This window comes from Piliocolobus tephrosceles, chromosome 13, assembly GCF_002776525.5.
Source record: "Piliocolobus tephrosceles isolate RC106 chromosome 13, ASM277652v3, whole genome shotgun sequence".
NCBI lineage: Eukaryota > Metazoa > Chordata > Mammalia > Primates > Cercopithecidae > Piliocolobus > Piliocolobus tephrosceles.
In genome coordinates, this window is record NC_045446.1 from 84,436,034 (window position 1) to 84,460,315 (window position 24,282).

The 24,282-nt window shown below is 40.4% G+C and overlaps 1 protein-coding gene across 1 annotated transcript in view; it reads left to right on the forward strand.

The window, feature by feature from the left end:
• PIWIL4 (piwi like RNA-mediated gene silencing 4) overlaps positions 1–24,282 on the forward strand; it is a 69,528-nt gene that overhangs the window by 34,114 nt on the left and 11,132 nt on the right. Inside the window, exons 4-12 of the mRNA XM_023225654.1 lie at positions 811–932; positions 2,810–2,890; positions 4,440–4,637; positions 6,523–6,634; positions 10,901–11,024; positions 12,788–12,905; positions 15,441–15,552; positions 18,315–18,499; positions 20,526–20,598. Coding sequence (XP_023081422.1) covers positions 811–932; positions 2,810–2,890; positions 4,440–4,637; positions 6,523–6,634; positions 10,901–11,024; positions 12,788–12,905; positions 15,441–15,552; positions 18,315–18,499; positions 20,526–20,598 — 1,125 coding nt within the window. The remainder of the gene's footprint in view (positions 1–810; positions 933–2,809; positions 2,891–4,439; positions 4,638–6,522; positions 6,635–10,900; positions 11,025–12,787; positions 12,906–15,440; positions 15,553–18,314; positions 18,500–20,525; positions 20,599–24,282) is intronic.

Here is a 24,282-nt window from a genome sequence, read left to right on the forward strand (position 1 = left end):
AACCTATTCTGAGTCCTTTCTGGTTCAAGAAGCTTTAAATTTAGTGGGAGCTGTTATAGAATCATATTCATGCATTCATTATATTGCTAGAATATATATTGTTCCAGGCTATAAGGACTCTAGGATTTCTCTAGACCTTTCAGCAATTTATAAAATCAGATTTCTGATCTCTTCTAATTTCCACCACTTATTCCTCTCTCCCCATGTTTACTTTCCATCTCATTTATCGTCTCTCCTTTCTTTCCTTCTTTCTTGTTCTCTGCTCTTCTGTATTATAAACAGACTTTGGGAGGCTGTCCTCTGGAATCCATGAACTTGGGATGGGCAGGACAGTTCACTAGTGGGCTTTTGAGTATCAGTGAATACCCTGAAAATGGGTACAATTATGTACACTGTTTTGGTGTGTGTGTATATATATGTGTGTGTGTGTAAAATTTTATTGGGAAATATCTGTAACTTTTATCAGACTCTCAAAGTAATTTGTGACCCATCTCCCTCCCGCTCCCTAGAAAGACCAAGAACCACTGCTCTGGAACTCTCTTTGGACCAAATTTTGAACCATGAGTCTGGCTTTAATTCTCCTTTAAGAAGTTAGGGAGTAGAGGGATGTGTTGTTTTTTAAGCACTGGCAAGATACAGAGAAAAAAAGCCCTCTGAACATAATGTGATGATTAGATTATTACTCATACACTAACACCTGCGGTTTTGTTTTTGTTAATGCATATTACATTGTGATGACTTTATCATATCTGCATTCTGCACACTTGGGGCTAATTTCTAGGGTGCATATTAAGTATCTCTTCTTCCCAGGTCACAGAATTGTCAAGTGAAACTCAAAGAGGCGAGACTATAAAGATGACTATCACCCTGAAGAGGGAGCTGCCATCAAGTTCTCCCGTGTGCATCCAGGTCTTCAATATCATCTTCAGAAAGTAAGACACTGGAAACGTGACTTTAATTTGGGCTAATGATACCTTTCAGTATAAAGCCTGGGTATTAAAATAATTGACCATTTTGTAGTCAGTGTGCCAGCAGCGATGCCACGGTTAGGGCAATTTCTCACATACTTTCTCGTACATGAGCAATAATGTGCAACGCAGCCCATTACAACCACTCAGTGGCACAAACTGTTAATATCCAGTATTATCCTAAGTTGAGACAAATAATATAGGGATTATTGCTGTCTCACTGGTAGCAGGGATGGTACCTTTTTCCTTTTCTTCTTTTTCTGTGTCTCTTCCCAGACTTAGAAGTTCATTTAGCAAACTTAGTAAGTTTGACTTAATAAACTGAAGAATTTGTTTTTCTCCTAGCTGATTAATTTAGGAAAGAAGATCACTGTCTGCTTTCTACCCTGGCTCCACCCTCAGCCCACTTCTTTCCCCCACATCTACATGGTTGTAACTCAGCTTTTCAGTGTTCTGCAGACTGGTCTAAGGATCACATACTCCTATGTCTTCTTAGGGGTGGAGTGGAGCTCCATAAAAGGCATATTCCCTGGTCCCTCACTGAATCTAGTTAGTAAACAGAAGTTCACAGACAGGCCTGAAAATTCACATTTTTAGGATACGCTGAAGCTTGAGAACCACTGTTTTACATGGTGCTACTGTGGATCATTAAGATGATTTGTTAGAAACCTTACAGGCAAGTCCTTTGTTCAATGGTGACCTCTGGAAGGAATGAAGATGGGGAAGTCTGGGGATTTCCTGAGTCATAAGGGTACATCAGTGAACTTCCCCCACCCACGTGTCCTGATTTCTAATTCTAGTCAGATGTCTTGTCCATCACCTTTTGGTCATATTTGAGCCTCAGCTTACTGCATATCAGCTCTTCAGAAGCCAGTCTTGCATACTGACATTTGGAAGATGCTTTTCAGTGAGAAAGTTCTTTCACTTGTCTTTTATCTTACTTTACCCTCACTAGAGCACCCTGAGGCAAGTACTATTAAAATCCTTATTTTTAAGAGAAGGAGGCTTAGGCTCAGTGACATTTGGCAGCCAGAATCACAATTGGAACCCTTGTTTCCTGACTTGAAACCCCCACGTAGGTCAAATTCCTAAGGTGACCAGGATTACTTCCTGAAGACACAGCCTTGGTCATTTGGCAGCACCTTGGGAGCCTGAGCAGCCTCATTAGAAATAAGATCCTCAGCCAGGCGTGGTGGCTCACACCTGTAATCCCAGCACTTTGGGAGGCCAAGGCGGGTAGATCACCTGAGGTCCGGAGTTCGAGACCAGCCTGACCAACACATAGAAACCTCGTCTCTACTAAAAATACAAAATTAACCGGGTGTGGTGGCACTTGCCTGTAATCCCAGCTCCTTGGGAGGCTGAGGCAGGAGAATTGCTTAATGTGGAGGTGGAGGTTGCAGTGAACTGAGATTGCACCATTGCACTCCAGCCTGGGCAACAAGAGTGAAACTCCATTTCAAAAAAAAAGAAATAAGGTCCTCATCCCCAAATAGAGAAGAGGTCAAAAAGGCCTGAAGGCATGGCTTATCTCACCCCATCTAAGCTAACCAAAATGTTACTACTGCAGCCGTAATGGCTAATTGGCCACATATTTGTCATTGCAGCTAAACCCAGACAGATAAAAATAATTTCAGGTGTAGTATTCTCAAATATGAAGAAGTGACAGTTCTTTATAAACATTCATATGTATATTTAGTGTCTAAACCTTGCAGTGCTGTGAGAATGTGAGGTCTGTATTTCCTATATATTTTTAACATTATGTTCAGCAAGGGTATGAACTTAGAATCACACTGTTACTGATTGATATTTACCAAAAATTCAAAACAATATGCTTGCAGGATCCTCAAAAAGTTGTCCATGTACCAAATTGGACGGAACTTCTATAATCCTTCAGAGCCAGTGGAAATTCCCCAGCACAAGTAGGTTTATTTATATTTTCTGTTACTCCAAAATTGTTATAATGTGAGCAACGTAATTTATGATACAATATTACACCATTATGCCTCCTGTGAGAGACTCTGTGATATGAAATGTAATGGTTTTTTTAAACTTTCAAGTTTTTTTGAATAAAATGGTGCATGTGAATGTGAAACTAGCAGCTTTGTTTTCTTATATTAGTGTGATGGATAATTATCATAAATCCTAGAAGGAATTCAGAAACTGAATTTTCTGTGTGTAATAAGTAATAATGAAAGCAGGATGAGCTGTATTGTGGTATAACACATAGTTGGTGCTTCATTTTGTTGTTGAAAGGATGTTAGCACAGCCAGGTGGTTGACATGAAATTGTCAGGGCAGCACGGGTCAGAAAGAGAAGCCAACCAGACAACTCTGGTGAAGGATAGAATCCTTAGGAACACTTGCAGAATTTCTACCCTAAACTGGGAATTCGAGGCTTCAGGGAAAGTGGTCAGCTATGTCTTCAACCGGTTGTTACTTAGCTCTCAAAAATACTGTGGTCAAACTGTAGACAGAGAGGCAACTGGTAGCCCAAACGTAGATACATAAAGGGAGAAGTGCATAAAAGATAGAAAATGGGAGTGGGGTGTTTGGCCTTCTGCCTGGTGGAGGAAAAATGACGGAGTTTCCATATGTTCATTCATAATGTCAGTGTGCTCTCTATGAAGCATCCAGTTCGTCCCTGTCACTAATCTGTCCACCTAGATTAGAAAATCTCATAGGTGCAGATTGTACTAACCTGCCCTAGGTGCTCAGCACATATGCCTATCCTGGAGGCTGGCTTAGTATCACAGTGACTACTTATAGTCCACAAAATATAAACTGGAATTATTTTTTAAAATATTAGTCTATTATTTCATGTCATTTCTGTAACTTCTTATTCAAGATTTTTAAGTTTATATGGAAAGAAACAGTAGGCTGTGTTCCAGTTTCTCTTGTATCTCTGTTTGTGATATTACTTCTGTATTTCTTAATCTCATTATTAAATCTATCCACTGCCCTCACCTTTGAGTTGGGGTGCTTTTCTGAACCTAGATGTTTTCCTGCAAGGACAGGTCACTCCATAAACATCTTATTCCTACAGTTGTGGTTCTCAGGCAGGGGCATTTCCCCCCTCTTCAGGGAACGTTTTGTATTGTCTGGAGACGTTTTTGGTTGTCACAGCTGGGAGGCTGCTACTGGCATCTAGTGGATAGAGGCCAGGGAGATGCTGCTAAACATCCTACAGTACGCAGGACGGTCCTAACAAAGAATTATCCGGTTCCAAATGTCAGTGGTGCCAAGGCTGACAAACTGCTTTCCCGTAAGGTATTTTATTCTAAATGTATGCTTAAAGACACTGCAGCTGAAAGAAAGATTTCAGTCAACAACTGGAAGAAATCAAACTAAAGAAAATAATTATCTTGTTAAGATCTCGAGAATTAGAACAGAAAATCACCATTTAAAAATCTTTATTGTGTTTCTCGTATAACATTGACAATATTCCTTTTTTTCTGTTTTGTTTTTAAAGATTATCCCTTTGGCCTGGGTTTGCCATTTCTGTATCATATTTTGAAAGCAAGCTCCTGTTTAGCGCTGATGTGAGTTACAAGGTCCTCCGGAATGAGACGGTTCTGGAATTCATGACTGCTCTCTGTCAAAGAACTGGCTTGTCCGGTTTCACCCAGACGTGTGAGAAGCAGCTAATAGGGCTCATTGTCCTTACAAGGTACAAGCCTGTGTCTAAATAAACTTTTCTTCAGAAATCAATCATTGATAGTATTTGGGAATAGAAATAGTGTTGGAGTATTGGCCCGATGTCACAGATCTAATCCGTTTACTCATCTGTTTAGAAGACCTGGTTGTTTTGTTGTCTAGAGTTCACACATCCTTGTGTGGCATTCTGGACGGTCCACAAGCTGACGTAGTTCCAAATTCTCACTTGCCGTACCCTCCTTTCCCCCAATGCCACTCTATTCTAACCCCCAATGTTCTGTACTTTTCTGCTTCAGTTCAGTTCAATTCACTTCACTTCAGTTGCCTGGATTCCCTACCCCAAATTCTGCCTTTTAAACTTCAGTTTTCACAAAGCCCAATTCTAATATCCCAGCTTTTCTGACATCCCCATTTGCCTACTCAGTTGGAATTACTCAGTTTCTTCCCCTGGGCTGCTCCCATAGCACTTTGCTTATGGCTACCTTGTTATGGCCATTTTATTTCATTTTAAAGGACAGAAGTTTAGTTCCATGTCTCACCTTCTTTATTAGATTCAGGAGTCTTTTTAAGTTGAGACCACGTTTTACTTCTTTGCAACCTCTAGGTTTATGTATATAAAATTTGCCCTCATTGCACATTGAACTGAGTTAAACACGGAAAATTTAGATGACTTCCTGAGGACTAAAAATCTCACCATATACTGCTGCTAGTCCAAGAATACTTTTTAAAATTTTTTATTTTAAGTTTTGGGATATATGTGCAGGATACGCAGGTTTGTTACATAGGTAAAAGTGTGCCATGGTGGTTTGCTGCACCTATCAACTCATCACCTAGGTATTAAACCCAGCATGCATTAGCTATTTTTCAGAATGCTCTCCCTCCCCCTCACCCCCATCCCCCGAGAGGCCCCAGTGTGTGTTGTTCCCCTCCTCGTGTCCATGTGTTCTCATTGTTCAGCTCCCACTTATAAGTGAGAATATGCAGTGTTTGGTTTTCTGTTCCTGCCTTAGTTTGCTGAGGATAATGGCTTCCAGCTCCACCCATGTCCCTGCAAAGGACATGATCCTGTTCCTTTTTACGGCTGCAAGAATACTTCTTTTAGGGGACTTGTTAGCCTTCTATTCTGGCTTAGAATTTCCACTTAAACTTGTTTTTCTGGGATATATAGCAGAGGGATGGGACTGGCTGGATTCCACACTACTTGGTATGAGAAGGCTACCCTCTTATCCTCCTGTCATGATCTTGATGGATTAGCTTATCACATTTCAAAGTCGACTATCTTGCAAAGAATCAAGAGCTCTAGAGAAACCTGCTGTGGTAGTTTCTGCCCCTAGGCTGGGTCATCCTGAGAGGACAGTGCTGAAGGGGAGAAGGAGCTTAGAGTAATCTTAGCTAACCTGTTTTGTAGTTTTGCCAAGAGCCAGCCCTAGCGGGGAGGTTAAGCAAGACACCAGCATTGTGGGTTGATTGGCATTCTTTTGGCGCTTTTTTTAATCAGAAAAACTACCTGGGAAGTCAGAAACTCTGAGTGACACCATTATCTGAGAACATAATGGGAAAGTTTTGAGCAGTGCTTCAGCCTGTGAACATTTCAGAATGATTTGCCTGAAATTAGTGTATCTATCAGTGAGAAAAATAGACTAGTCTAAGGAAGTCTAAGGACTTCCCCACAGGTTTTGTTGGAATGTGGACAGAAGTCTTCCTGTATATGAAATTATTAAGTAATGCCCTTTTCAGATAAGAGCTGAGTATTTTTTTAAAAGTGAATATTCTTGCTATATTGTTTTCATAATTTCTGACATTCTGGAGTCTATCTTATGTGTTGAATTAAAAGTGTGGTGAAGTAGCTGCTTATGTTAGATGATTAAAAAATTTTAAAGCCTTTTTATATTTGCCAGATACAATAACAGAACCTACTCCATTGATGACATTGACTGGTCAGTGAAGCCCACACACACCTTTCAGAAGCGGGATGGCACCGAGATCACCTATGTGGATTACTACAAGCAGGTAGGACTTTTCTTCATTCATCTCTATCTCCTTTCCTTTTACCTCAGAGAAGTCTACTTATTCCAAGTCTCAGAGGTCCCCCACATTGTAGGCTGAGTCTGCCTCTGACCTGATTCTCTGACTTGTCTCTCTCCTTCATCCCCACCATCTCGGTCTCCTGTTGACCCTCATCCTATCTCCTGTTTCCTTCTTCCTGTAGTCTGAGTAATCTCCCTTTAACGCATATCTGATTACACTGCTCCCAACGTTAATACATTTCCATGTCTCCTTATTGCCTTAGGACCACATGTAAGCCCCTTAGCAGAGTTTCCAAGTCTCCTTATGATGTGGCCAAATCCTGCCTTTAAAGCCTCATCTCTTCCCATTCCCCTGCTCCCTTGCCTGACTCTGATGTAATTGCCTCTTGTGATGCCATGACTTGGTTTCTCCCCTGTGCATTTTCACACATGTTGCTTCCTTTTCCTGGATACCCCTTGACAGCCAGATGAACGCTAGACACCCTTGCGAACTCAGCTCAGCCATCAAGTCTCAAAGGAGCCCTATAGCATTCCTCCCAGGATCCCCTCCTTGCATCAGGTCATCACAGACACCACACGAATGGTCTGAGCCCCATCCTAGACATCGAGCTCTGGGGAGGGGGTTCCTTATTTTTGGATACCCAGGGCTAGCTCAGTGCTTTGCGCATATTAGATACTCAAGAAACTATTGATGGAATCTGTTGCTGTCTCTGGAAACTCTAATCGCATTTGCAACAATTATCCCTGCCCCTCATCTTCCATGTTCAATTCCTTTGGAAAGTGCCTTCTCTTTAATGTATAGTAATATTCAGGTTAAAACAACAAACAAAACCAAAAACCCTTTCTTGATCATTGTACACCTTCAGGAAAAGCTCTCTTTTTCTCCTTAGCTAACTTTAGAAAGTCATTTATACCAGCTCCAAGCACCTTTCCCGTTCTTCCTTCCTGAAACCTCAGCAGTCTGGTATCCAGTTCTGCTGCTTTAGAAGTAGTTCTAGAAGGGTCAAGTTCAGTTACTGTTCTTATCCTAAAGGGCTTTCAGTGCATTTGATACCTGTGACCTCTCCCACCCGCTGGAACTGATCTCTTCCTTCCTTGGCTCCTGGGATACATCCCTGCGGCTCTCCACTACTTTAAGGTTGTTCTATCTTAAGTCTCCTTTGACATTTCCTCCTTCTTTCCCCACAAAGGAACCATTATTCACCATGGTTCCCTCATATAGAACCTTTTCATTGTATTTTGAGATGGCTCAAATATAGTGTTTTTGCCTTGCCCTCATTCCCAAATTACATATTCATCTCCATTTCCAGAACATATTTGCATGAATAGCCTGCGGGCATCTCAAACTAATATAATTCGGACTGAATTCATTGTCTTTTCCATTCCCGTTTCTCCTTGGAAATTCTATAGCTCAGACAGGAATGATTTTGCTTTCTTCCTCTTCTTCACGTTAACCTCCTCATTCACTTGTCACCAAGACGAGTTCTGTATCCTTTATCCGTGAATTTTCTCTTTTCCAGCCCTTTTCCCACTGCATTAATGCAGGCCATCTCATGGATCCCCCTCCCCCTACCATCACTCTTTATGCCCTAGCTCTCTCCTCACTGTGATCCCTCATCCTCACAGCCATCAGAGAGATCTTTCTGAAGTGCTGCCCAGAAATCTGATTAAAAGCATAAGCTCTGGAGTAAGATGGTCTGGCTCCAGCTGTGTAATCCTGGGTAAATCACTAAACCCAGAGTGTCATGTGTAAAGGAAATTTATCTGTCTACCTTCATGGTGTAGTGTAAGGACCGAACAAGACAATTAGGCACACAGAGCATCGAAGTGTGCCTGCACTTTGTGAGCACTGGGAGAACAGTGCTCCTTTTCTATCCTCTGCTTCTTCCTCTCTGGTACTGCATAGTTTGGACCCCTCTTTCTTTCTTATATTTCTCAGCATCCCTACTATGCACCCCATACGTTTATCCCCCATCCACTCACTGGCCTACACCTTCATTAGCCTTTGCATGTGTTCACTAGGCATCTGCAGAAAGCCACGCTGTACCTTTCTCCTTTACCCCTAGGTCAAATCCTAGCTTCAAGGCCAAGTGTGAAGTCCTCTCTGGCTTTGCTTTCTGTCACACACATAGAAGAGCAAGCTATTCTCCTTTCTAAGTACCTGTGCATTCATCACATTGCTTCTTGAACACATACTCCTTGGAGAGCAAGGATGGCGTTTGGCTAATCCTTGATGCATAGTATCTAGCAAAGCATCTTGTGCATAAAATGTGTTCTGTGTTTATGAAATCCACAGTTTGTTAAACATTTGGGCTTCTTTCTTGCATGATTAAATTTGTTCATTTAAACAGAAGTATTTTAAGACCTGTGACATTCTGAAACGGGAATCATGGTAAAAATCCCAGTCACTGTTTTTTGAAATGAGTTGTGCTTCACTGCATAGATACTGTAATTAGGGAGGAAAAGAAAGAACACTGTGACAACTTCTAGTATGCCCTCCCCCCTGTCCCAGGAAAGACTCAATTATTATGTAGTCAGTTTTCAAAGTGGAAGACATCCTGATATTGACCTTTATATTTCTCTATTTTATCTTATCATACAAAGTATTTTCAAATGCTAAGAAAATTGGGTCAAGGGAAAGGGTCAATTTACCTTGTGGGAGCAGCTTAGGGGCTAGAGTTCTTGACCATGCTCCAGCTAGAGTCCTTCTTCCTGGAAGATGCCTTCGTTTTGCTGGAGCTGTTACCTGAGACTCTCCATACTCCCATGTTTTCTTCAAGGTCCTCTCTTGGTCTTCACCTGCATGGAGGCTTCCCTGATTTGCCAGCCATAATTGTGTCACTACCACCATCTCCTTTTCCTCCCCGCCCCTCCCACTCCAGCCCGGGGATCTGGTACTGAGTGGTATAACAAGCAGAGTCTTAACAGATCAATCCTAGCTATGCTAATTTCCAGTTATGGAGCCTTGGAAAGATTGCTTAATGTTTCAGTGTTTTTTCATCTGTGACGGGGACAATAATAGTATCTCTGTCATCAGTTTGTTGTGCTTTATTGTGCTTCGTTATGCATTGTTTGTGCTTCTTGTGGACCTCGCTTTGTAGATAATGTATTTATGCAGAAAGGCAGGGACTGTGCCTCTTTTACTTTTATCTTCTTATCCACTGGTGTTCTGGAACACAGTAAGCACACCATGTGTTCTAAATTAATGGAGTCATGTATGCAAACTCACTTGATAAAGGCTTCTCCAAGCTTTTTAGCCATAGCATCAGTTGCACCTGCTGCTTTCAAATGAGATTCTTGACTTGTTTTTTTATTTTAATGACAAAGTTTTTCTTGAAATAGAGAAATGCTCACATTTAACTTCTTTAATTGTGATTATTGATGTTAGTGTCACATTACCCAGGCATTTTATACGTTATAATTCCAGTTATTCTGTCACTAATGTGGATCAAATTATAATGGAAACGAGTGTTCGTTGTAACCTTTGTCACTGGAGGGTAAATGAGCTTTTGCCAAGGTGAGAATGCTGAAATTGAAGTTTAGGATGGCAAAGGGAGAGGAATATGAACTAACAGTTGCCGGGGATTCATTATAAACCAGACCACTTGCTCGTGGTTTACATAGGATGCCTGTGAGCTACTGTTATCCTTATTTGATAGATAAGGAAAGTTAAGTCACTTCCCCAGTGCCACAGCCCAAGCAAATAGAGGAGCTGGGGATCAAATTCACATTTGTCAGACTTCAGGGCTGCTTCCCTGTAACATCCTACTATCCCAGAAGGTAAGGACAGTCATGCTTTTTTGTGAAGTCTGAGATTGTCTCAATATAACTCGCCTCCAGCTTGTGTATAGATATTTTCAAAATGAATATAGATGTTTAGAGCCAGATAGTTAAGCATGGGGCAGTCTGCCTCAGTCATCAGCAGTGGAAATGCTGGCTTTGAGTCAGTCCCAGTGATGTCATTGACCTATGTATAGAACCAGCTGGAGTCTATTCTGAATCTGATCTGGCTGAAACCGAGAGACAGCAGGGAAATGATATTTTTAATGGTGTTGCGTTAGAAAAAATAATTAAAATAATAAAACTGGCCCTCAGATAGAAAGGTCCTGGGAAGAAAGTAGCAATAAGTAGGTAACCATGGGATTGGTTACATTTTTATATATGTTAGGATCACCTTGTTGAATGTAATGATGCTCACCTGGCGGTGCTTCCACGTTAACTTTTCCCTCATTAATCTTGCATTTTATAGCAATATGATATTACTGTATCTGACCTCAATCAGCCCATGCTTGTTAGTCTGTTAAAGAGGAAGAGAAATGACAACAGTGAGGCTCGGCTCGCCCACCTGATACCTGAGCTCTGCTTTCTAACAGGTAATGTTTGTGTTTTATACCTCTGTCAGGCTCCTGGATACAGGCCCCTGATGCTTGGCAGTGGGCAGACCCTCTTTAAGTTACCTGAATGCCAGGACATTGATTTAACCCATGGAGGATGGGCCTTTTAGGTAATTTATTCAATAATAGAGACATGTTGGGGGAATCGAGTGCCCTTTGGAATCTATTTCCTTTATCTCGTGTATTGCATGTATTACTTTGATGTAAAATAGACCCCCTGATGTCATCCTAAAACCAAGTTTCTCTTTGCCATTATTTGAATTTACTAGTATAGGAAGGAATATGACTTAGATTTTCTTCAGGTATATCAGTAGATCGGTGCCAGAATGATCCTTACTTTCTTTTTGCATGAATTTTTGTAATATAATCCTCACTATACAGTAAAATCTGAATAACTGCCTCAAGCACTTTTAACAGTGTTCTTTCGACTAACGGTTAGGGCTAGGAAGGGAAGACTTTCCACATTTTGTATTTGTGTGTTCCTTGAGTCAGTTATGATGCGTATATATCTATTTTGCCATTAGAAAAATTAATAAGAAGGGTGGGCGTCGTGGCTCACGCCTGTAATCCTAACACTTTGGGAGGCCAAGTGGGCGGATCACCTGAGGTCAGGAGTTCAAGACCAGCCTGGCCAACGTGGTGAAACCCCATCTCTATTAAAAATAAAAAACTAGCCGGGCATGGTGATGCATGTCTGTAATCCCAGCTACTCAGGAGGCTGAGGCAGAAGAATCACTTGAACCCGAGAGGTGGAGGTTGCAGTGAGCCGAGATCATGCCATTGCACTCCAGCCTGAGTGACAGAGCCAGACTGTCAGAAAGAAAAAGAGCGAGAGAGAGAGAGAAGGGAAGAGAAGAGAGAGAACGGAAGAGAAGAGAAGAAGAGAAGAGAAGAGAAAGAAATAAAAGAAAAAGAAAAGAAAGAAAGATTAATGAGGATATAATCCTTGAGGGGAGGGGTGCTAATTCTTTTTTTTTTTTTTTTTTTTTTGAGATGGAGTTTCACTGTCGTTGCCCAGGCTGGAGTGCAATGGCATGATCTCAGCTCACTGAAATCTCTGCCTCCCGGGTTCAAGCGATTCTCCTGCCTCAGCCTCCCAAGTAGCTGGGATTATAGGCAAGCGCCACCATGCCCGGCTAATTTTGTATTTTTAGTAGAGATGGGTTTGTCCATGTTGGCCAGGCTGGTCTCAAAGTCCCGACCTCAGGTGATCCACCTGCCTCAGCCTCCCAAAGTGCTGGGATTACAGGTGTGAGCCACAGCACCCAGCCTAAGGGGTGCTCATTCTTAATGGTGTTCGGATATTGTAGGTCTGCAGGACCCAATATAGTAGCCAGTAGCACATGAGTTTTTGAACACTTGAATTGGGACTAGGTCTACCAAAAGACTGAGAGGAGGTATGCTGTAAAATACAGCCCAGATTTGAAAGGCTTAATATGAAAAAAAAGAAGGAAACTACCTCATCAATAAGTGTTTTATGTTGATTACATGTTGGAATGATAATATGTTGGATATACTGGGCTAAATAATATACACTATTTAAAGTAATTTTGTCTGTTTTTTTTTTGACTTTTCTTAACGTGGTTGCCAGAAAACTTAAAATGACATATGTGGTTTTCATTTCTATTGGTTGTGCTATACAGATGGTGAATGCATTCAAGCGGAAAGGTTTAAACTGGGCCCGCGATGGACTGAGTTGCTTATGTTCATTTTCTCACTTTGTCTTCATTTGCATTTAATAGGGCTGACTGACCAGGCAACCTCAAATTTCCAGCTGATGAAGGCTGTGGCTGAAAAGACACGTCTCCCTCCTTCAGGCCGGCAGCAGCGCCTGGCCAGGCTTGTGGACAACATCCAGAGGTACTGGATCACGGCATGCATCCTGCCTGGGGCTGAGTTTTTAGTATTAGATGGTCCATGTAACACTGTATTCCTTGAAGGAAATGTCTCATTCGTATTGATTGAGAGCAAGGAGCTTTTGAATTGTGCTGTCCACAGCCCTTCATGTGAGATGTCTCAGGACTAAGGGGTTGAATGGAGTTGGGAGAAGCCGTGCTGTTAGGAATAATACTCACTTTACCTGCATGCCCTGCTTTCATCTGTTTCATACATTGAGGTCTGGATAAAATGTTGAATAAAGAAAAAGGTTATAATGTAAACAACAACAACAACATCCAAGCAAACAAAGCAACCAGAAAAACACCAGGCCCCCAGTATTCAGGGTCAGGAATGCTCAACTTTTAATACAATGGCCTTAGCAGACTGACCTTTAGGAAAACCCCACTACGTGCCTTTTAAATTTGAGATATACCTTTGTGCCATCTGGTTCTGCCTGTCTGATTATCAGACTGTGTTTCAGTTCTTATGACAGTTTGCTGTAACATGTGATTGGAAAATTGAGCTTCTCCTTGGTTTTCCTTTCTGACCCTCTAAAACTGAACTATCTAGTGTGGCTGCTAGGCACTTGAAATGTGGCCAGTGACACACCTAGAAATGATTGGTTAAATAACATATATTTAAAACATCATTTCACTTGTCACTTTTTTACTTTCTTAAGGTGGTTACTGAAAAATTTAAAATTACGTATGTAGCTTGCTTTGTATTTCTATTGGGTTATATTGCTGATCAACAGTCGTTTTTTAAAAAAAAATTTTTTTAAAGTAGTATTAGCTCTTGGAGGATTTGGAAATTTCCATAGCACAAAGAAAGGAGAGAGAGAAAAGAGTGTGTATGTGTGTTTACTCAGTAAATATTTAACAAATGAGTGAATCACAATTGAACTAATAATTAATTCAATTATTATTATATTAGTAATATTCTTTCAGACTTTGCAAATGCATATAATCCTATATTTTTTAAAGAGAAATGGTGTAGTACTGTACATCATGTTTTGTAACTTGCTCTTTTCACTTCAGGGTTTTTCTCAAACACTTCTGTATGGTAAACATGACCGCTATTATCATAGCAGATGAAACAGATGAAAGCAGGGCATGCAGGTAAAGTGAGTATTATTCCTAACAGCACAGCTTCTCCCAACTCCATTCAACCCCTTAGTCCTGAGACATCTCACATGAAGGGCTGTGGACAGCACAATTCAAAAGCTCCTTGCTCTCAATCAATACGAATGAGACATTTCCTTCAAGGAATACAGTGTTACATATCATAACTAGTGGTTTCATAGTTTTTTTATTTCATAGATATACTTTACGTCATTTACCCTGGACATCCCTCAGACTTACACCGAATTCAAAAGGGATTCCTCATTCGTTTCCCTTATAGTGACTGTGGATTAATCTTCCTGATGCATCTATCTGCCATCTTTCAGTAATACCACCCACTTCACCCCATTTCCTGACCAGTGATGGCCTCACTCATCTCATATCGGGCAGTTAGTATCTGAAGCAAAATAATTAACTCAAAGGAATTAGTGTGACCAGAGAAGACATAATCTGAAGAGGTGGAAATAGTGAGCTATTGCTGAGAGACAGTGGTGAAGAGGTTGGAGCTCCCCTAAAAAAAGAGGTAGAGCTTTAATAGAATAGGGACACAAAAGCGTGGGGGTCTCCTCCATGTCCTGCAAATGCCTGGCTTACTGTGCTGAGTCCTATATGTAGTTGTCGCTCTCAAGGAGCTTATGGCTCAGTGGAAGTTATCATATATCATACTCCCATGAGCTAAAACATCAACTATGATTAAAGCTTATTAAGTTATAAATGGAAAGTACTATACAATAGAAAGTAGTGTTATTATTGCTGATATTAATATTCTCCTCATAGGATAGACAGGGTAATAGGAAGACCCTGAATCTTCTGAAGCTTAAATTCTTATGTTCCCTTCTTTTATCGTCCTTCCTTGACTCTCAACCCAACAAATTCAGATATTCACAAAAGACATCTCCACATCCACTGTCTCCAAAGTATCTCTTTTAACAAGTGTGTTATCAAGAATGATAATATCTCATAGGTTTTGAGCACATGCCATGTGCCAGGGACTGTGGTAAGCACTTTCTGTGTATTATCATATTTCATCTTTATATCAACCCTACGAAGTAGGTACTTTTATTATCCTTATATTTTGCCAGTAAAGAAACCAAGGCCTTAAAGATTAATACTTTGCTCAAGGTCATATATTATTAAACATTAGAGCTGGGAGTTAAACCCAGGTCTGTCTGGCTCGAAAGCTTCTTTTTCTAACCACTGTACTCCCACTGAATCCTTTTCCCATTCCTGAACATCCCAAATGAGCACAGTTGTCCCGTAATTCTTTTAAGCAGGGAAAATAATATGCTGAGTGGAATTAGAAGCCAGGAATCCTGAAGACACAGAAAATCAGCCCCTAATTCAGTAAGTTGTAAATATATCTCCCTTTAATGATTTAAAACAACTCTATCAACAGGAACACCAATGCTCGTTTTGAACTAGAGACCTGGGGACTGCATTTTGGAAGCCAGATATCTCTGACTGGCCGGGTTGTGCCTTCAGAAAAAATATTAATGCAAGACCACATAGTAAGTGCTGTGATTTTACTTTCATTTAAAAGTATTTACTTGAATATGTGTAAGTTTGTGCATTGGCCAGAGTGGCTTGTGTGCTTATAATCTTTGGTTTGGCCATGTACTTCCATCTCTTTATCCTAAGACTTCAGATCCCCTGTGGTTTCCTTGTCAATCTGAATTTATTTGCATGGACTTAGCGGCACCCAGTGGACATGATTTAGGTTAGTCAGAAGATGGTATTTCAAATCATTGCAATTAAAATATACCCATCTTCTGTTGCATGGTACATTGCTCTTAAAAAAAAAAAAAAAAAGGCCATAGTCATCTGAGGAAATTCTATTAACTGGTGAACATTAGTTCTAATAGACTGTTGTCTGATACCAAAACTGGACTTTTAGTTGCTATGTCAGTTGTGTATGTTAATCTTTCAAAATAAAACACTGCTCAATGGACACGAAAGTCAAGAAATATGCACAGAACCCAGCCCCAGACATAGTACTTGGGGAGAGAGGCATTTGGAAACCTGAAGAGACAAATCATCGCCACTTCCAGACTTCTGTTGAAGAAATGAACCTATTAATATTTTATGCAAAAATTATGCATTATCTTTCTCTTCTCCCCCTCAGTTTTGCCCACTTTAAAAAACCAGTTGCATTTCTTTTCATGTTTAAAGGCTCTCTTCTTGCCTTTATTTGGTGTAATAAACCTGCATGTCTAACTGATATAACTGAACAATGAATGTATCATGTTGGTAGAATGGGGGATTTTTTTTCATCTTTTTTTTTTTTTAAGATAGATCTCGTTCTGTTGCCCAGGCTGGAACATAGTGGCATGATCACAGCTCATTGCAGCCTTAACCTCCTGGGCTCAAGCAATCCTGCCATCTCGGCCTCCCAAGAAGCTGGGACTATAGGCATGCGCCACCACGCCCAGCTAATTTTTGTATTTTTTGTAGAAATCAGGTCTCCCTGTGTTGCCCAGGGTGGTCTTGAACTCCTGGGCTCAAGCCATCCTCCCACCTTGGCCTCTCAAAGTGCTGAGATTACAGACATGAGCCACCATGCCTGGCCTTGTCATTTCTTTACAATAATCTATCCAGGTTACAAAAACTCTCATTGGAGAACCTAAGGAAGTACTGTTTTTCAATACAAACAAAACAAAACTTTATTGTAAAGTACTAAAATGAAGACTCCCATTAGGATCTTGGTGACAGGTCAGTAAAGAGAAGCTCAGTTGCAGATCCACATGTAAAGAAGGACTTATGTACTTAAAATGATCTGTCTCATAAGCTCTATAAGCAAAATCATATTTCCCAGAGCCTTTCATTTTTATTTGTTTGCATTCTTTTGGTGTAAAAACTGGTGTCCACAGGAGAAAGGGCATTAAAACAGGAGAACTCATACACTGGAGGTAGCAGGTGTCTAAGATGACAATGTCATCAACTTCTTGGCCCATTCTGCTTTTCTGAAATTAGCTCCTAGGAACTGAATGAACTAAAAGTTCACAAGTCTCAGGGTACATTGTCCTGGGTCTCCTCCCAGCCCCATAAGACAACAGCAGGAAGAAGTGTTGTAGGCAGAAGGACTACAACTCTCTTCATGCTCTAATGGACAGGAGTGAACGTTGGTTCCAGAGAGAGCCATTGATGGAAAGCTAGCCCTTCTCCTTTGCTCTCAGGCTGAGGTAGGTGGACTCCTGGAGCTGAATCCAGCCCAGCCAGTGGAAGGCATCATGAGGATGGCTAATGATTGGAAGTCAGAGAAGTCAGAGTGTTTGGTTGCAAGTGCCCTGGCTGCCATGTCAGGAGACCAGCATTCTAAACCTGTCACTGCTGCCAACTGGTTTCATAACCTCTTAGCCACAGCTTTCTAGTCCGTAAAACAAGAAGATTGGGATGTTTCTTAAGTATTAGTGTACATGTGAATCACTTGGGGGACATGTTAACATGCAGATTCTGATTCAGTGGATCTGGGGTGGTGCCCAGGACTCTAACTGGCTTCTAGGCGATGCTCATGCTGCTGGTCAAGTAGTGCTTGGCAGCACTTCAAGTAGCAGGAGATGAGCATACAGTGTGGTCCCTTTTAATTCTAACAGTGGATCTTCCCCACTTGCTATGCCAAAGGCATCATTCAATTACAGTCTGGGGATATAAGCAGAGGGTCTGGGAAGCAGGCTAACATTCCCCCTCTTCAACACAGGAAACCTGTTTTTCCTGGTCACATGAGGCACCTTTTGAGAGTGAGAAAGGAGCCTCCATCCTGGCTTCATCTTTGCTTCTAGGTGTACCTACTCCTAGCTTAATATATAATCTTAACTGTTCTGTAGGGTGTGTTAGTTTTATTATGATGACCCAGAGTATCAATAATCAGCATTCTCTGAGCTATTTAGATGCTTCAAGTAAAAGATAAAACAATACAGGCTGTTTGCCTGAATCATTTTTAATAAAGGCATAGATACTCAGAGCTGGAAGGGAACCTCAGAGATCTTTGAATCAGACACCATTCTCTGCACACCACAGAGAATCATGAGATTAAAGGAACCTCCAAGGTTCTGCCACCAGTGCCTGGAAGACCTGGGATGATGCCCAGATGCTTCCACTCCCAGAAAGCACATGTGTTCTGTTCGGATGTGCAGTGCCTGCATCTGTGTTTTAAGACTGAATAGCAAACTGTGTTAAACAGTTATAACAAATGTTGTCCATCTTCACACTGTCTTTATTTAGTTGATCTCTGAATAAATTTATTCAATCCTTTCATGGTCATTATTTTTCTCAGTGTCAACCTGTGTCTGCTGCTGATTGGTCCAAGGATATTCGAACTTGCAAAATTTTAAATGCACAGTCTTTGAATACCTGGTTGATTTTATGTAGTGACAGAACTGAATATGTTGCTGAGAGCTTTCTGAACTGCTTGAGAAGAGTTGCAGGTTCCATGGGATTTAATGTGGACTACCCCAAAATGTGAGAATACATTGAATTTTGTTCATATATTAATTTGGTTTGGTTAGAAGGTAGGGAATAATGGCAGATGTATCAACAAAAGCTTCTTTATCCCAGTATGGTTTCCTAATGTAAAGTGCCAAGAAAATAGTCATAAGTGGATAGATTTTGTAATGACTAAACTTTTATAAAGTTAAAATATATTTTATGTTGGTCTTTGTAAAACTTGTACACAGTTCTTAAGCAGTAGTGTCATTACCTGAAAATCTTTCCAGTATCAGTTGGGATATAAATCTTTAATAAGTCCATATATTGTCTTCTCAACTGTTTTTCCTTCTTTCAGCTCAGTTTTTCATATCGGTTATTTACTTAATAGCAAATGAATATTAAAAAATAGAAGTTGCATGTCCTGACTTTTACTTGATAGATTTTATGCTTTAAAATTTAATGTGAAAATAGATCTCAAATAAGCTTTTCTGATTCTGCTACTGTAGCATACTATTAGTCATTCAGAGAGTTTCCTGATAAGACTAGGGGTCAACCATTTATTCTTAGAACGTTTATTGAGTACTAATATGTGTAGATACTATGCCAGTTGCTGAGGATGAGAAAGATAAATAAACTGTTTTTCATTGAGTAAGAGATACATATACAATCACACTGAAAATACTGTTTTGCTTTAGAAAAGCCATAAAGTTGGTCATGCCTCACTTTACTGAACCTGATATGCTTAGAAAAGAGGAACAGATACTTATTTTTCTTTGTTATAGTGGAGTTATTCTTTAAACACATAGTTACTAATTAATTACATCAGCAGCACAAGTATTAATCCCAAAGTCTCATTTAACACCATTGTTTAGAACTCCCCTCTTATCAAATCTGTTAATTAATAGCCTGGATAAATAAACACCCGCTCTACTTTCTCTAAACCCATGAGCTAATAAAGCAGGAAATGATTATGAAAGAAACCACAGTCTGCAGACCCTGGGGTGATGTCACAGGCTCTTTCTCACATGAATTCTGGAACAAGCCCATTGCTATGTTCTGTCCTTGGCCTGTTTTATTTGAAAGCTCATATTTTATTTCCAGCTTCTTTTTTCCATAAAGTATCCATTTACCTGTTAGATTTATATGCATAGCTCTGTCTTCTAAAACATTCACCTGATGATTTTAGAAGGAATGGACTCTAAGTGCAGCAGAGTCAGAGTGCAAGAGTTTGAACTGGATGAGTCAGGACCATCTAGTTGCCTAGACGGTTCTGCCAGCCAGTCACATAGGTCTGTTAAAATCTGCATTCATGGGGTTGACGGTCCTGCCACCTGCTGGGCGAGTTTTAAAAGGCCACTGGGCATTGGGACAGTTCACTTATATACACATAAAAGAGGCTGATTCTACATAAAGAAACTAGTTTTACAAATTCCTATGTGTGTGAGCATTACTTCTGGAGCTGCTGGTCCCTAACATAATGTAAGCACAGAACAGATAATTGTTAAGTAGCTGTGCACTGATTAATTGATTAAGGCTAGACATTCCAGGCTCCATATAAGCAACCACTAAGGAAAATAAATATATTTTTGTCTGAATCATGCAAATTAGCTGAATATCTTGGTATCATTAATCTGCTGTTTTCTGAAACATTCGTTTTTAGATTGCTATAGTGATTCACTCTTACAGAAATCTTAATCCTGGTTGAGCTTGAACAGTGTTTCAGATATTTGATACTATGAGACTTGGGATTTCAAAAGTTCACTTTCAACCCCATTTTGGACTACAGAATTATTGATTGTAGGGATTCTGGACAATTGAGAAGATCTTATTTTCTACCAAACCATTTTTTACACTGTAAAAATTATTGCTAAATGTTTTTGTCATATTTTGTAGTGAAAGAAACAATTTTAGACTCAAAAGGTTTTTATTTTTCTCTAATAATTTTTTCCTAAAACTACTAGTCTGTTATGAAAATTTATTTGTATTATTTCTAATGCCATATGATTATGTGCTACTAAGAAGGAAATTACATAGCTTCAAAATTAATCTTTTTATGTAGCATAAAAGTACAAGAAAATCCAGCTGCATTTGTTAGAGCTGTACAGCAATATGTTGATCCTGATGTTCAGTTGGTAAGTATAGGATACTTTTTGAACTCCTTTAATCTATAATTTTAGTTCTGCTTTATATCTACAGTCTGAACATACCGTCCCATGATATATTTGCACACTGCCATGCATTTCCCCAAAGCACCCAAGAAAGTATTAATCTTAGTACTTTAATCAATATTTTATTTCATTTCCACATTTCTAATATTAATTTTAAAATACAGTACTTCTTGTTACCCCTATAAAAGCCACTTGGATGTCTGCATATTTTGCAACTCATTGGGGTCATCTTTTCCTTAAGATTTCAGATAAACTGACTCCCACCTCATCCCATAAATGTTGGTATCCAGTGTTCCCAATATTTCAGGGGATTCTTGGAGGGTTAGGTCTTTCCAAGTGACCTATGGCCCCAAATTCCTGCTTCCTCTGAATTCTTGCCACCTTCTGTGCATTTCAGTGAGGACCACTTCCTCCTGTGCTGCATCACCTGGTGGGACATCCACAGTTGCCTCATTTCCCAAAGGGCATGTGTGTGTAGCTGACTTTGCAAGGCTTGATTACATCACATCCCAACATTCCAGACTAATTAGAATTGACATCCCTGTTCTTAAACATCTTTCGAGGATTCCTATTTCCCAGGAATGTTTACTCTTCTACCAGACCTCAGCACCCCTGGGCTATTGCAGGGCTTTTCCTGTCCATTCCATCTACCCTTCTTACCTTGCTCACTCAGCCCAATTTCCAACATTGTTGTTCTTATGTTGTGCAAATTAACTGAACTAACTAGCTAAGTGCTATCTCTTTGCTTTTCTTTTAGTGAGTTTCTCTTTTACTCTAAAGGATCTTATATGAAACAGAGAATTATCACCCTAAGAGCATTTTTTTTTTTTTTTAATTTTTATTTTTTTTGAGACGGAGTCTCGCTCTGTTGCCCAGGCTGGAGTGCAGTGGCCGGATCTCAGCTCACTGCAAGCTCTGCCTCCCGGGTTTACGCCATTCTCCTGCCTCAGCCTCCCGAGTAGCTGGGACTACATGCGCCTGCCACCTCGCCCGGCTAGCTTTTTGTATTTTTTAGTAGAGACGGGGTTTCACCGTGTTAGCCAGGATGGTCTCTCTCGATCTCCTGACCTTGTGATCCACCCGTCTCGGCCTCCCAAAGTGCTGGGATTATAGGCTTGAGCCACTGCGCCCAGCCTAGGAGCATTTATTTTTTATTTAAATCAAACTTACAGAAAAGTGACAAGAACGGTACAAACAACTCTCATATACCCTTCACCCAGAATCCCAAATTATTGACCTTTTACCATATTTGCTTTATTCTTTTCTTTTTTGCTGAACCATTTGAGCGTAAGTTACAGGCATGATGCCCCAGTGCCCTTGACTATTTCAGTGCATATTTTCTATAAACAAAATCTCTGTCTTACAGAAGCATATGACAATCATCAAAATTAAGAAACAGTTTTCTTCATTTGTCTCAATTGTCACCTCTGTAGGAAAAGGCTCTACTGTCCTGCACTTAGTTGTCCAAGCTTTATAGTCTCTCCTTCAATCTAGAACAGCTCTTTAATTTTCCTTGACTCTGATGACCTTCCAATTTTGAAGAGTACAGAGTAGTTATTTTGTATAACGTCCCTCAATTTGGTTTGTCTGATGTCTCTTCATGATTAAATTCACGTTATGCACTTTTGGCAAGAGTAGCACAGCAATGATCCTACAATCTGAGTGCACCCTACCAGGTGGCATTCCACTGATTACGGTGATACTTGCCCGATTTCTCCACTGTAAAGTTTTATCAGTCGCATATGTGCATATGTAGATACTTTGAGACTATATAAATAATCCTGTTTCTCATCACACTTTTACACATTTGTCTTAGTGTCTATTATAATTCTTGCCTGAATCCGTCACTATTATGATGGTTTAAAAAAACTGGAAGTTGAGAGTATGGATATAGGGGGAGGGAAAATAAGGATAGAGAAGTTTCAAGTTCCCTGGCTTTTTTTTTTTTTTGAAACAGAATCTCACACTGCCGCCCAGGCTGGAGTGCAGTGGTGCGATCTTGCCTCACTGCAACCTCCACTTCCTGGGTTCAAGCAATTCTTGTGCCTCAGAATATGTGGCACATTATTATGATAGTGAACAAATGATGGTCTTCCATTCCATCAGTCCTTCTGCAGTTATTAGGTGGCATAGGAAGAACTTTCTCTTCTCCCCATTTATTTGTTTGTTTCTTTACATCTGCACAGACTCATAGATTCCTGTTTTGTTATAGTCCATTACTCTTACTATTTATTTTGTTGCTCATAATATTGCACCTGATTTTGCTTGTGGGATTCCCCTTCAAGCTGGCTTCTGTGTGTTTTTCATGTGTCTCCATCTTTCTTGGAACACTTTCTTATTTTCTGGCAAAATAAGATATTCCAGGCTCATCTAACAGTGTTGCTTCCCAGCCCTGGAATCAGATATCTTTCCCGGGAGTCCTGAGTCCTTTTAGCAGATAATAGTATTTAGATACAAAGATTTGGAGCACTTGGTATGCTTAATTGCTACCGGGATGTTGCTATCCCCAGGCTTTCTCAATGGCCATAGCTAGGAAATGTATGTTGCATGGCTCCTGTTATTCCCCACATACCTGCTTACTTGTCCAGCCCTTGGTGTGGAACCAGTCTCACTCGGTTCCCATCTTCTCTCAGCCCATTGGGCCACTGCCTTGTTCTACCACTTTTCTTGCTTGGAGCCAAACTCATGAATTGGAAGGAAGGAAGGCCTCTAAGAGTCTTTTGCTGATAATTTAAAAATATTTTTCTTCACTTTATATAATTAAATGTAAGTAATTTTAGCTTTTGACATTGTGACTTTAAATAATTCTATAGGTGGAAAAATTACTTTGTTTTCTTCTGCTAATCATGCCAGTGTATATCTTTTCTACAATTTGGAGGCTTTTGAAAGTGGAGAATAAAAGATGGGAAGGAGGCGGAGGTAGGCCCTTCAGTGTGGAAAGCATCTGATAAGAAGTAGGAGTAGGCCGGGGGCGGTGGCTCACACCTGTAATCCCAGCACTTTGGGAGGCTGAGGCGAGTAGATCACAAGGTCAGGCATTTGAGACCAGACTGGCCAACATAGTGAAACCCCGTCTCTACTAAAAATACAAAAAATTAGCCAGGCGTGGTGGCAGCCACCTGTAATCCCAGCTACTTGGGAGACTGAGGCACAAGAATCACTTGAATCCAGTAAGTGGAGGTTGCAGTGAGCCAAGATCGCACCACTGCACTCCAGCCTGGGTGACAGTGTGAGACTCTGTCTCAAAAAAAAAAAAAGCCAGGGGACTTGAAACTTCTCTATCCTTCTTTTCCCTCCCCCATATCCATACTGTCAACTTCCAGTTTTTTTTTTAAAGTGTATTTTTGGTTGTCTTCTACCTAATGGGAAAAGCACCATAGTTTAAGCTAATTCTCAATTTTGCTTATCTTTTTGGATGGGTTCAGGGAGGGACCAATGGGAATGAGAACTCGAAAACCACAGGAAAGGACCACTGCAAAGTTGGGGGTGAGGGAATGGAGATAGCTGGAGAAGGAGCTCTGTGAGAAGGGAGTTTGAGGGAATTGACAGAATCAAATCAGGAGAGAAACGAGGAGATGGGTAGGAGAGGGATGGGGCTTTGCAGAGTGAATGGCTAATAAGAAGGCATTTCAAATGGCATTAATTCAC